The 14,933-nt window shown below is 35.3% G+C and overlaps 2 protein-coding genes across 7 annotated transcripts in view; both read right to left on the bottom strand.

Annotated features, from left to right (window-relative positions):
• LOC120432044 (uncharacterized) overlaps positions 1–14,933 on the bottom strand; it is a 382,988-nt gene that overhangs the window by 253,919 nt on the left and 114,136 nt on the right.
• LOC120428293 (uncharacterized) overlaps positions 453–14,933 on the bottom strand; it is a 32,984-nt gene continuing 18,503 nt past the window's right edge. For 3 of the 6 annotated variants that reach the window (XM_039593298.2, XM_052711606.1, XM_039593288.2), the window contains one exon: positions 5,260–10,488. In XM_039593298.2, coding sequence (XP_039449232.2) covers positions 7,203–10,451 — 3,249 coding nt within the window. In that variant the 5' untranslated portion in view covers positions 10,452–10,488 and the 3' untranslated portion in view covers positions 5,260–7,202. Of the gene's footprint in view, positions 1,682–5,259; positions 10,489–10,548; positions 10,958–14,933 lie in introns of those variants that run through there. The other 3 variants (XM_039593299.2, XM_039593295.2, XM_039593290.2) reach the window with 3 other exon arrangements.

Genomic DNA, 14,933 nt, shown 5'->3' with positions numbered 1-14,933 from the left:
ACATTGTTTGTCAATTTCTGCATAAATCTATAAAATTTTCATTAGAATTTTAAAACGATAGTTTTCAATTTCCACAGCATCAAGCAACAATCTAATATTGCATCAAATTCACAGTAAAAATTTATCGTCAATAATAACAACAATCAAATCTTCATTCAAATGAGAACTAAAAATTTTTCATTAACCATAAAATTAATAATCAAATTTTGCATCAACTTCAAAACAAAACATTGGTCATCAATTACCATATAAACAATCAAATATTGCGTCAAATTTAAAACTCAAAATTGCCCATCATAAAACAACAATCAAATATTGCATGAAATGTAAAACCGAATAAAAATACCGTTCTATAATAACAATACTCAAATTCAGAAAACAAATTTTGGCCTTCGATTGCCACAACAAAAAGCAAATCTATCATCATATTCAAAATAATAACTGGTTTTCGATTACCACAATATCAATCAAACCTCGTATCTTACTCGAAACAAAATATTAGTTTTCATTTATCGCAAAAATAAGCAAATTTGTCATCTTATCATAACAAAACATTGGTCTTTAATTCATGAGGGAATTCAAATCAAATCTTTCAATCAAAATTAAACCTGTAAATTTTGTAATTTGTGATTTTGTTGGACTTTGCATTAAGTCATTGCCACAACAAGCATATCTTTCATTAAATTTAAAACAAAACTTTCAAGAAGCAAATATTTATCTTATTCAAAAATAAACATTGGTCTTCAATTACCAAAGTAACCAGAATCCAATCCAAAATAAAAAAATAAAAATAATGATCATGATCATCAATAATAACAACAATCCATAACAATCAAATTTTGCATCAAATTCAAAACAAAACATTGGTCGTCAATTATAATAACAACAATAAAATTCAAACAACAAATTTGATTTCAATTACCAAAACAATAACTAAATTAAAAACAAATTATCTACCTTCAATCGCAAACTAATCCTCCATCAGATTCAAAACGAAATATTGATTTTCAATTTCCACAATCTTGTCAAATCTTTTGTCAAATTATAAAACAACAATCAAATCTAAAGCAAAAATGTGATTGTAAAAAAACAATCAAATTTTGAGCAAATTATTTGCCTTCAAATTCCACCATAAACTTAGAATAAAACATTGGTTTTCAATTATCACAACGAAAAGCCAAATTTACTACTTCAAAACAAAACATTCGTTCCCAATATCACAACAACAAGCAAATCATTCATTAAATTTAAGACCGTCAATTATCGCAGATAGTTTTATGCCTTTTATCAATTTCAAATAACAAGTTCAAGCAAAAATCTACCTGTTTCAAAACACAGGGAAAACAACAAAGCGAAACTTTGGACCTGCATCCTGGCAGGTAAACAAAACTGTTAGATTTCACAACACAACAATTCAAGCAAAACAAATGATCTTTCATGAATCAAAAGGTTCGACTTACCGGACTGTGCCATTGTAGTGATCGGGGACTTTCTTTTATAATAAAAACACAGATATTTTGCAATTAACAAACAACACGTCTTATTCCACAGAAATTAACCACAAAACTGATTTGACAATCTTCATTCTCTCTTTCGCCGGCCGCGCGCATCTCGTTGTTTTCTCGCTCGTTGTTCTCTCTCGCAGCTCGCTAGCGCGCTCTCGCACTCAATCCACAATTAGCTAACAAGGCAATATTCATGAAGGTGCGCACTTTTTGTTGCGCTCTTAACTCTTATTTATGAATTATATCAATCTTATAATAAATACTCATTTAATAATTTATTACATATTCAATCCTGCAACCCATAATCCCTACAAGGGCCAAACTCCCAAGGCCACGACGCGACACAATTTTTCAATGAACTCCAGAATCTTCTAGCACTTTCTCGCGGATTCTCGCGCGTCGATTCTCCAACCGATCTCCCCCACGAACACCACACGACTGAGGGCCAAACTCCCAAGGCCACGACGCGACACATATTTTCAATGAATTTCAGAATCTTCTAGCACTTTCTCGCGGATTCTCGCGCGTCGATTCTCCAACCGATCTCCCCCACGAACACCACACGACTGAGGGCCAAACTCCCAAGGCCACGACGCGACACATATTTTCAATGAATTTCAGAATCTTCTAGCACTTTCTCGCGGATTCTCGCGCGTCGATTCTCCAACCGATCTCCCCCACGAACACCACACGACTGAGGGCCAAACTCCCAAAGCCACGACGCGACACAATTTTTCAATGAATTCCAGAATCTTCTAGCAATTTCTCGCGGATTCTCGCGCGTCATTCTCCAACCGATTTCCCACACGAACACCACACGACTGAGGGCCAAACTCCCAAGGCCACGACGCGATATAATTTTTCAATAAATTCCAGAATCTTCCAGCACTTTCTCGCGGATTCTCGCGCGTCGATTCTCCAACCGATCTCCCTCACGAACACCACACGACTGAGGGCCAAACTCCCAAGGCCACGACGCGATATAATTTTTCAATAAATTCCAGAATCTTCTAGCACTTTCTCGCGGATTCTCGCGCGTCGATTCTCCAACCGATCTCCCCTACGAACACCACACGACTGAGTGCCAAACTCCCAAGGCCACGACGCGACACAATTTTTCAATAAATTGCAAAGATGTGTAATTTTATGTCATAAACTACTCTTCAGAACATAGTAGTCCGCTAAAATGCTAACATTTTGAGTTATCACAAAAAAAGTGCTTTTTGGGTCATTTTTGCAAAAATGGCGTATGTCTCGAGTAGATTAAGAACTACAAATTTGGCGCCTTCGACAAACCTTCATGAAATTTTCTCCTCTACAACTTTGCCGAAGACACCAAAGCCCTACAACGTCATCCAACAAAGTTAGTTTTTGTTTGACACCCTGGAAGGTCGTCACCCTGTATGTCAATAACTTCAAAAGATAGCCCTTATCAAGTACAACCACTCTTCCCAAGACACTATTTGGCTAGGACGTCAAATAAAGAAGTAATCAATTTATTCCACTTAATGTTGCCATTCCGAACACTGTGCAATGGCCACTCCGGGTGTGGCCAATCCTGTCAAAATGGCAATTTTCATTACCAGTATCAAAAACCCTGAATTTTGATACCCATATTGCCCAAATTTGTATGGTTCGATAAATGTCCCCGGTAGAACCTTCCCCAGGGCCATGGCCACTCCGGGTGTGGCCAATATCCTACCAGTTTGATCCCAACCCCATTGCCCCAAATCATTCTGGTTTTCGAGTGACCGTCCTAACAATCTTCGTTAGAACAAAATTCCTCCCAAGTTGGTGCACAACTTGTGTCTTTCAATGTGTACATGTGTGTGTGAGCAATAAAATTACCACCGTGGATCCGTCTCTGCCAGAGGCTCGGTCAAAAGTAAAATTGTTCAGAGGCTAAGTGCTAGCTTAAATAGGTCGCATGAAATGTGGCAACAGTGGTGCAACATTCTCGCGTGACAGTTCCAAGAAAGCAGGAGACGAGGCAAAATTTGCACCATGTTGCCGGGGACATTTATCGAACCATACAAATTTGGGCAATGTGGGTATCAAAATTCATGGTTTTTGATACTGGTAATGAAAATTGTCATTTTGACAGGATTGGCCACACCCGGAGTGACCATTGTCCTGAGGGAGGTTCTACCGGGGGGACATTTATCGAACCATACGACTTGGGCCAATATAGGTATCAACATTCATGGTTTTTGATGCTGGTAATGAAAATGGCCATTTTTACAGGATTAGTATCAAAAGTGCGTGTGTGGCCGAATGGTTACGCTGTCCGCTTTGTAAGCGGATGATTCTGGGTTCGATTCCCATCTGCTCCAACCTTCCATCGGATGAGGAAGTAAAATGTCGGTCCCGGCCTTGGTTGTTAGACCGTTAAGTCATTCCAGGTGTAGGAGTCGTCTCCATGCCATAAGTACAAACAACACACCAAACCAAGCCTACTCCGGTGGAATCGCTGGCGGCGGTTGGACTCGCAATCCAAAGGTCGTCAGTTCAAACACTGGAGTGGGAGGTTCCTTGGAGTAAATAGAGGTTTGGGTGCTCTCCCCATTCAAGCCTTCGGACTCCTAGGTTCGAGCAGAAACTTGCAATAGAGACCACAAAAGACCCGGGGGTCGTTAATGCGGATGGTTTGATTTTTGATCAAAATTCATGCTTTTTGAAACTGGTAATGAAAATGGCCATTTTAACTGGATTGACCACACCCGGAGTGGCCAGTACCCTGGGGAAGGTTCTACCGGGGGGACATGAATCGAACCATACGACTTGGGGCAATATGGGTACCAAAATTCATGGTTTTTGATGCTGGTAATGAAAATGGCAATTTTTACAGGATTAGTATCAAAATTCATGGTTTTTGAAACTGGTTATGAAAATGGCCATTTTGACCGGATTGGCCACACCCGGAGTGGCCATTGCCCTTGGGAAGGTTCTACCGGGGGGACATTTATCGAACCATACGACTTGGGGCAATATGGGTATCAAAATTCATGGTTTTTGAAACTGGTAATGAAAATGGCCATTTTGACCGGATTGGCCACACCCGGAGAGGCCATTGCCTTGGAGGAAGGTCCTACCGGGGGGACATTTACCGAACTATACGACTTGGGGTAATATGGGTATCAAAATTGCCCCAAGTCGTATGGTTCGATTAATGTCCCCCCCGGTAGAACCTTCTCCAGGGCATTGACCACTCCGGGTGTGGCCATTTTCATTACCAGTTTCAAAAACCATGAATTTTGATACCCATATTGCCCCAAGTCGTATGGTTCGATTCATGTCCCCCCGGTAGAACCTTCCCCAGGGCACTGGCCACTCCGGGTGTGGCCAATCCGGTCAAAATGGCCATTTTCATTACCAGTTTCAAAAACCATGAATTTTGATACTCATATTGCCCCAAGTCGTATGGTTCGATTCATGTCCCTCCGGTAGAACCTTCCCCAGGGCACTGGCCACTCCGGGTGTGGTCAATCCGGTCAAAATGGCCATTTTCATTACCAGTTTCTAAAATCATGAATTTTGATACCCATATTGCCCCAAGTCGTATGGTTCGATTAATGTCCCCCCGGTAGAACCTTCCCCAGGGCACTGGCCACTCCGGGTGTGGCCAATCCGGTCAGAATGGCCATTTTCATTACCAGTTTCAAAAACCATGAATTTTGATACCCATATTGCCCCAAGTCGTATGGTTCGATTAATGTCCCCCCGGTTTTTTGCCTCCTCTCCTGCTTTCGTGGAACTGTCACGCGAGAATGTTGCACCACTGTTGCCACATTTCATGCGAACTATTTAAGCTAGCACTTAGCCTCAGAAAATTACAGTGCCTATCGTGGTTTCATCAAAGACGGATCAACGGTGGTAGTTTTATTGCTCACACACACACACACACACACACACACACACACACACACACACACACACACACACACACACACACACACACACACACACACACACACACACACACACACACACACGCACACATTGAAAGACACAGTTTGTGCACTAAATTGGGAGGAATTCTGTTCTAATGAAGATTGTTAGGACGTTCACCGAAAAACCAGAATGATTTAAGGCAATGGGGTTGGGACCACATTTATAGGCTATTGGCCACACCCGGAGTGGCCAGTGCCCTGGGGAAGGTTCTACCGGCGGGACATTAATCGAACCATACGACTTGGGGCAATATGGGTATCAAAATTCATGGTTTTTGAAACTGGTATGAAAATTGCCATTTTGACCGGATTGGCCACACCCGGAGTAGCCAGTGCCCTCGGGATGTTTCTACCGGGGGGACATTAATCGAACCATACGACTAGGGGCAATATGGGTATCAAAATTCATGGTTTTGATACTGGACATGAAAATTACCATTTTGATTATGGTGGTCACAACCTAGAGTGGCCGCACAGACAAACAGACGGGACACTCGAGTGCCGAACCATCGTCCTTCAAAAACGGCTATTTCAAATGCAATTTTGTTTCGGCATCCACTCACCCGGCAATGATGGCGCTGCTGTCGTGACAACTCGCCCGTCTTTTCTCAGTGTGTGTGATGCGTGGTTTTTTTTAGTTTTTAGGTTGAGCGTGAGCACGTGTGAGGCAGCAAATGAAAACAAAAAAAATATAATGAAATTCAGAAAATCCAACGGTAATCCACTATCCAGACTTTGCGGGTCAAATTTGGGGAAGTTTCGGCCAGAGTCAGATGAGCGTCTGACTAGCGAGGGCATACCCTTTACCCCACTATTAACCAGATAGGCTGGATCCTGTGGTGGAGTCATCTCCTTCGGAGCAACCTGCTTATCCTTCGCGGACTGCTGCTCAGATTGCTGCTGCTGGTCGTCCTTTTGGCATTTTGACGATGTTGCGTCGATCGTGAGCGCCACTCTTCGCGATTTTTTTCGTCTCATTCGGCCCATTTGGTTTTGTTGGCTGGCAACATAATTGCGCCGTGGACACGCTACCTGCAGGTGTTTCCAAACGCCTATCGTGGGGATCAATTCCGTTAGTTTTGAATTGGATTTTCCTATTCCGGTGGCCACTACTAGTGTTTTCGTGACCGGGATATCTTGTTGATGATGGTGTCAGGTGTAATGGTTCATGTTTTCGGTGGAGGAGGAATCTTAGACGGAACATGCAAGCAACGGGGAGGACCAGTGGTGTGGTTTCTGTCATTGTGTTTGCATCGCTGCAGGTGCTGCCACATGATTTGCCTCACGAGGTTCTGCCATCGGAAACGGAACCGACCCACCGTCATTTTCGGCCGTCGGTCTTGATTTATTTATTTTGATTTTGTTACTGATGATCAGCAACAACAACATTATTTCGAATCAGCTGCTAATGTTTACAATCGTTAAGGCTTGATTGTCTCACGCATACACTGACATGACACATGACAGTAATGGGTTTGTATTGGTGTGTTTGGGCTGAGCTTCGGCATAAGCTCACCAGGCAGCGCTAACGTCGCCGTGATTTGGAGATTTGATGAAGGACGATGGATTTCAAAAATAATTTGTATGGAGAGTCACGTCTGTTTGTCTATGGTGGCCGGTTCCCTCTGGGAGGTCCTCCCGGGGGGACATTTTCCGAACCATACTTGTTTTGGCAATATTTTCGTGTTTTCGCAATTTATTTTCACAGAGGTGCCAAAGATTGAAAACATTTATTTGAAATGAATTATTAAGGATTAAATAAATAGGCAATGATTTGAAAATATAAAATAAAATAATTTTTTAGGAGTTTTGTACAAAGTTCTTTGTTATATTGGTCATGTAGAACATAACCACCTGCACCTTTTTTTAGTAGGTTATACTCACCACTACATGAATCATCAATATCTCGATTATGTGAGATACGCAGATTTTTTACGTTGCTCACTTCTTGCTGACAACAGCATAAAGCTCTAGAACGAGCAATATTGTGAATGCTATCAGAGCTGAGAAATTTTCTTCGTGAAGAATGTTGTGCACAGCTTAATGATAAGTGGGATTCGTTAGTTGCATTAGAATCTACTCTTCCACAATAATTCGATTGGTTATTGTTAGAAGCTACTTGATGTTCGTCTTCTTCCAACATCAGACCATCGTTTTGCGTATGGTATGTGACCATGCTATTTAAGCTACAGTTTGACCCGGGAAGGTTGCAGTTGGAAACTGATAACGCAGGATTTTGTTCGTTGAACAAAGTCAAGCTTGTATTCGAATTTCTTCTCTCGATAAGTCCTTTCTTCAACGGGCGATTGTTGGGTTGATTATGAATATTTAGAGAGTTGTGACTGTTGTATCGGTTCAGACTGTTGGTAGAACCTTGCAAGTTCAATACAAGGCTTGTGTTGGAACCACGCCGCTGCAAAAGGTTTTTTTTTGTTTTTACGTTTAGAGGTCGCTGTTGATGGCTTGACTGTTGATCTGACTGATGATGGTTTAGATTACTTGAAGAACTGACCAAGTTATGATAAGATCCTTTATGGTTTCCCAAGCTAAAATTAGATGCTGAAAGCCCTTTATTCAAAGTTGAGGATGCTTCTAAGTTTAATGTTAGACTGTGGTTTGAGCCTCTTCTTTGTAGAATACTGGATCTGTTCTTGTTGGGATTGTCTATTGATATCGTCTTCAGCTGTCTATCAGTGAAACTACTGGAAAAAACTTGTCTTGATCTCAAATTTGTGACACTTTGATCATTCGATAATATTCGAATGCTCGATGATAAACTTTCAGCTTCGGTAACCATTTGATTGTTATATACGCAGGTCTTTTCATCAAAACTGCAAAGCCTATGCTTAAACCCGCTTAGTAAATACCGATCCGATGATGGGCTGTTGGAGACGACAGAACAGTTGTCATTGATATTTCCGTTCTGTTTGGATTTGCCAAAAACCAGCTGTTGCTGATGTGGTAACCTATGGAACTGTCGTTTCGGTGTAGTTGGAACCGATAGTGAAGAAACGCGAATTGACGTCGTAGAAGATTTGCTTGAAAGCTCTTGTTCTTCTTTTTCGGGTCCATACAACGTCTGATTTGTTGTAGGTAAAAGATAATTCAGATATTGTTCTGAATCGAGGGAGTTGGCTTTCTCGCGTGTCAGGTTCAAGGTGGGTGTCTTTGGTTGGAGCCTCTGAGAGAACTGATTTGGATGTTTTTCAGTGTAAGCTGCACCACGGTTCAATTTAACTCTACCCTCGGTGTCTTCTTCGTCATCGTAATCATAGTATTCGAAAAAGAAATCATTTAGTCTGTACTCTTCATCAACCGGTAATGTCTTATCTTTATCATTTAAATTCAATTTTAGATTCAAGATATTTCGTTGCTTTCTGCAGGATGCAGAACTGCTACTAGCAGCCATTTCAGTTGGCTGCGACTGGTTTTCTGCAGATGAATAATGCGCCTGGTTTGCTGCTCTTTCTACCAACTCCTCCACGGGAATACCAGAAGACAGGTTTTCTTCTACTAATCGGGCTCCTTCCGAGTCTAGAGAAATAGACTTCAGCCGGGCTCGCCTTGATGCTCGATCACTTAGACAGGCACTATTTTGAGCAAGATGATTCGATTGTTCAGTTATCTCATGAATATTGTTGAACGTCGTCTGATCTACCTGTTGTACCAGATAATTTGACGCATCATTTTGCTTAAGATGTTTTGGCGAAATGCAAGGATAAATAAGAGATATTCTTTTCGAGGGTTTTTCATCATATTGAATAGAAGGAGGAGTGAAGGTGTCCACATCAGGAAAACGGTAATATGAATTTGCGGTCTTTGAACCGATTCCAACAATTTTCTGGTTATCAGATGATTTTTCAGATTTATATTCATTCACCAGTTTAGGTGAAAACGTGAACTGTTGACTGACTTCACAAGCACTGTTAAAACTTCCCATGATAGTGTTCGGTGTAATGTTAACAGCTGACGAAATTACAGATGACGAAATGGATGACGGTGTTGGAGGTGGTATAAAGGTAAAGGAAGACGACGTATCTGAATTATTTGAAGAATCTTTATCACATTCATAGCTAATCTCTGAGTGCTTTTCAAAATTATCTTCTAACTTTTGATCTAACATTTGTTCTCTTGAATGCATTTCATTTTTTATTGAGGCTAAGGTTTGATCGGAATCTTTTGCTCTTATTTCCTCGACCTCAGCATCTACATGTTTGTTTTTACGGAGTTTTAAACGAGAAAATGAACATTCCCCATCTTTTTCACCAACATTTACTATGATCACATTTTCCGTTTTTATTATTTGTTTTCGAGTTTTTTTATTTATTTTTTTCTCTTGGCAATTCTGTTTGATCGTCTGTTGTGAAGTCTCTAATTGACGCATATTCATATGACGACTTGTTATTTTGTCTCGAGCTATATCATTTTCTGCAGTCAATGTATCCTCGACTAGTAAATCATGTGATTCTGTATCTGTAATGGTTATTTGTAAACATGTATTCACTTTAGATGCTTCCCGAAGCTTGTCTTTATTTTCATCCATCTTTGTAAAATGTTCTTTAATGTTACTTGTCTTCGTCGATATTTCTCTTCTACGCCAAATGTTATTTCTAAGCCAAATAATTATCCACACTACTGCTATGAGAACACCAACAAATGTGAAAGTTGCTGCAAATAATGTGTAAAATGTATCTTCCGGCCACGACTTAATGATTTTTACACTATTATGTTCATGAACGTTCTCAGATGCAGGATTTCTAATGTGATGATATATATTTGATTGATAAGAATGATGTTCTGGATATTCCGAATATTGAACTGATTGTAGCAATGATTCTGGATGACTATTCACATTACTTGAATGTTTTCTGAAACTATTGCTTTGACTACGAAAAGAAATCAGTAAAAGTGGTATCCCATTCTGTATGCGATTCTGCGTAGCAAAGGAAGATGAAGATAATATGCTGCTATCTGGTACATCACGTAATTCCATCATTAAATTAACATTTATTCACGGTTTCTGGATCACATTTCTAAAAAAAAAGAATACAGCAAAAATAGTTTGATTACTAGATTTTTAAATTAGAGCAAACCTTGTGGCCTTAAATTTAAAAAATTGTCAACGTCTCCCCGATTAATTGATTTGAAAATCCATTTTAAATCATTTGCGGTCGTACAAAGGGCCATTATACTCAGAAAAATTAGCTTTATCGTTGTGAACAATAATATCTCAAATTTAGGCTTAATTTCAGGAGCCAATTTGCGATCAAAAGCTCCATAATTCCGGCAGATGGCGCAAAGCATCGAAGAATGACGATTCAAATTTTCGCTGTTCGGTTACTGTTCAAAACACATTGAACTTCTTTCCATAATTTTGACCACCAAATTCATGATCTGCACCCATAGTGCAGTTTCTTGAATTCTGCTGCTGGACTCAACCAGCTGATCGTCGTCGGACTAGGCAATCAAACGTCAAAATTACCCCCCACTAGAGGTCGCTCAAACTTGGGGTGATGTTTTCATTATAACTAGAGAGCCTGGAGCTTATTAGAGAACGGACATCTCAAACCAAAAGTACCAATCGAAGCACGACAACTGTCAAACGGAGGTACCAATCGAGCATAAGACAAAGGATTTTGCTCGATTGGTACCTCCGTTTGACAGTTGTCGTGCTTCGATTGGTACTTTTGGTTTGAGATGTCCGTTCTCTAATAAGCTCCAGGCTCTCTAATTATAACCTACAGCGAGTAAATTGGTTTGAAATTTGAAATTCCGCAGTAACAGTTCAATAGGGCGTATCTGCGTTTGTAAACAAGCAGTCTATCCCTGTCTTACTTGACGTGAACTGTCACTTAAGCAAAAGGGATAGACTGCTTGTTTACAAACGCAGATTCGCCCTATTGAAATGTTACTACGGAATTGTTTTATTTCATCATAAAATCGACATTAATAGCAAATTATACCATTTTCAGGTAAGAAATGAATAGCTTAATTGATATAAACGAAAATATTTTTGTGATTGCCGATTTAACCTGTTCATTATCTGATTCAAAATAAGGGAATGTTTTAATCAATCAATTGAGAATGTAGATTATTCAAGTGGACAAATATTTTTAAAAGTCACTTCTACCATAAAAACAAAGATCTGCTTGAAAAATGATAATTGGATTGATTTTCAAAATTAGCAATCTAACCTCATTCTCGCATTTTCAACCCGGATCTCAGAATTTTCAATGAAAAAGGCAACTTAGCAAACACGCAGAAAAAGAAGGCATATTTGAATCAACAAAACGTTTTGTTGATTTGAAAATCATAATTTTTGTTTTTGTTGTTAAGTTAAATTAAGTTCAATTAAGTTGAATTTAGTAAAATTTAGTTAAGTTTAGTAAAATTTAGTAACATTTAGTAAAATTTAGCAAAATTTGTTTAAATATAGTGAAATTTAGTTAAATTTTGTTGAATTAAGTTAATTTAGTTAAATTTAGTACAATTTAGTAAAATTTAGCAAAATGTAGTAAAATTTAGTAAAATTTAGTAGATTTAGTAAAATTTAGTAAAATTTAGTAAAATTTAGTAAAATTTAGTAAAATTTAGTAAAATTTAGTAAAATTTAGTAAAATTTAGTAAAATTTAGTAAAATTTAGTAAAATTTAGTAAAATTTAGTAAAATTTAGTAAAATTTAGTAAAATTTAGTAAAATTTAGTTAAATTTAGCAAAACTTAGTAAAATTTAGTAAAATTTAGTAGATTTCGTAAAATTTAGTTAAATTTAGTAAAATTTAGTTAAATTTAGTAAAATTTAGTAAAATTTAGTAAAATTTAGTAAAATTTAGTAAAATTTAATAAAATTTAGTAAAGTTTAGTAAAATTTAGTAAAATTTAGTAATATTTAGTAAAATTTAGTAAATTTAAGTAAAATCTAGTAAAATTTAATAAAATGTAGTAAAATGTAGTAAAATTTAGTTAAATTTAGTTAAATTTAGTTAAATTTAGTTAAATTTAGTTAAATTTAGCTAAATTTAGTAATAGTAAAATTTAGTTAAATTTAGTTGAAATTTGTAAATTTGTAAATTTGTTTAGTTAAATTTAGCTAAATTTAGTTCAATAGTTCAGTTTAGTTAAATTTCGGTAAATTAAATTAAATTGATTTCAGTAAATATCAGTTAAAATAAGTTAAATTCAGTTAAACTAAGATAAATTTTGTTAAATTTAGTAAAATTTTTAGTAAGAATCAGTTGACTTTAAATTTAGTAAGAATCAGTTGACTTTAAATTTAGTTAAATTCAGTTAAACTAAGTTAAATTTAGATAAATTAAATTAAATTTCACTAAATTAAACTCAACAAAGTTAAATTGGGTTTCCTAAGTAAAGTTGAATATAATGAATTTAGTTAAATTAAGTTAAAATAAGATATGAGTTCAATATAGTGAATTTAGTTAAATCAAAACATATTTAAATAAATTATGTTGAATTAAAGTAACATTGTGTTAAATAAAGTTATATAAACTTAAATAAAGTTAATTATAGTTAAATAAAGTTATATACAGTTAAATAAAAATAAATAAATTAAAATTATGTTAAATATTGCTAAATTTAGTAAAATTTAGGTAAACTAAGTAAAATTACGTTAAATTAAGTTGAATTAGTTTATATAAAGTTGAAATAAATTATTTCAGAAACATTTACTTGAATTTAGCTAAATAAAGTTAAATTTAGTTAAATTTATTTAAATTAAGAAAAATTAAAAAGCTGAATTTCACTAAATTTAATTAAATTTAATTGAAAATGGTTGAATTTAGCGAAATGTAGATGAATTAGTTAAATCTGTAAAATAAAGTTACATTTAGTTATTTTAAGTAAATTTTCGTTAAATTGAGTTAAATGTAGTGAAATTAAGTTGAATTAAGTAAAATTAAGTTAAATTTAGAGAAATTAAGCTAAATTGAGTAAATTTTAGTTGAATTGAACTAAATTTAGTTAAATTAAGTATAATTAAGTTGAATAAAGTTAAATTATGCTAAATTTATCTTTATTTGAGTAAAATTCAGTAAAATGAAGTAAAATTATGTTAAGTTTTGTCAATTTGATTTTATGTATGTAAAATTTAGCTATATTTTGCTAAATTTGTAAAATATAGAAATATTTAGTAAATATTAGTAAAATTTTACTAAATTTTAAAAAATATAACTGAAACTAACTACATTTAACTCATTGCAACTAAATTTTACTCATTGTAACTAAATTTAACATAGTGTAAATAACTGTAACGAAATTTAAAAAAAACACGTTTTGCAAAATTTAATTACATTTCACTATAAATTGAATTCAAAATAAATTAAAATCAATTTGACTAAATATAAATCAATTTAACTAATTTTTAATCAAATAAACTAATTTAAGATAAATTAAACAAATTTTAGATCAATTAAACTGATTCTTATTAAGCATAAATCAATTTACTTATACAAAATTTCACATATATTTTACTAAAATTAACTACATTCAACTGAAATAAAATCAATTGTAAAACATTTTAATCATTAATTTCTAAATTTAACTAACTCTAACTGAAGTTAACTTAATTTAAATAAATTTCACTTATTGTTAACTAAATCTTACTACTAAAATTAACTAAAATCAAATTACTAATGTTAACTTTATTAAACTAAATTTAACCCTGTTTAATTAAATTGAACAAAATTTAGTACATTTCAGCTATTTGTTTTTTTTTCTAAATTTAACTAAATTTTACATACTTAGCTGAATTTAGCTTTAGTTTACTAAATTTAACTACTTTTTACCTAGTTAAACTTACGTGAACTAAATTGAACCTAGTTTATTTTTTTTTAATTTCTACCAAATTTTACTTTATTTAACTTAATATACTTGTTTCTACAATTTTTTTCTTTGTTTATTTAAATTAAACTAAATTTAACATAATTTACCTAAATTTAACCAAACTTTACTTAATTAAACTTATTTCAACTAAATTTAAGTTAATTAAACTTAATATAAGTTTATTTAACTTTATTTACCTAAATTTTACTAAATTAACCTGAATTAAACTAAATTTAACTTAAATAAACTAAATTTACCTTAATTTTACTATTTTTTATAAATTTAAATTAACTTAACTTCATTTAACCTAGTTTAACTTTTTTTTAACTTCAACTAAATTTCACTTAATTTACCTAAATTTAACTTAATATAACATAGATAAGTGCAGTGCTTCTGGGGACGCGCAGTCCTGTTTTTTCGCGATAATTTTCGTCTCTTTTGTGTCGTTATTTGTGTGCATGGGGTGATTGGTCATAATAATTGAATAATGCCTTCATAAGTGCAGTGCTTCTGGGGACGCGCAGTCCTGTTTTTTCGCGATAATTTTTGTCTCTTTTGTGTCGTTATTTGTGTGCATGGGGTGATTGGTCATAATAATTCAATAATGCCTTCATAAGTGCAGTGCTTCTGGGGACGCGCA

This window comes from Culex pipiens, chromosome 1, assembly GCF_016801865.2.
Source record: "Culex pipiens pallens isolate TS chromosome 1, TS_CPP_V2, whole genome shotgun sequence".
Lineage (NCBI taxonomy): Eukaryota > Metazoa > Arthropoda > Insecta > Diptera > Culicidae > Culex > Culex pipiens.
This window is presented reverse-complemented; position numbering and strand designations above follow the sequence as displayed.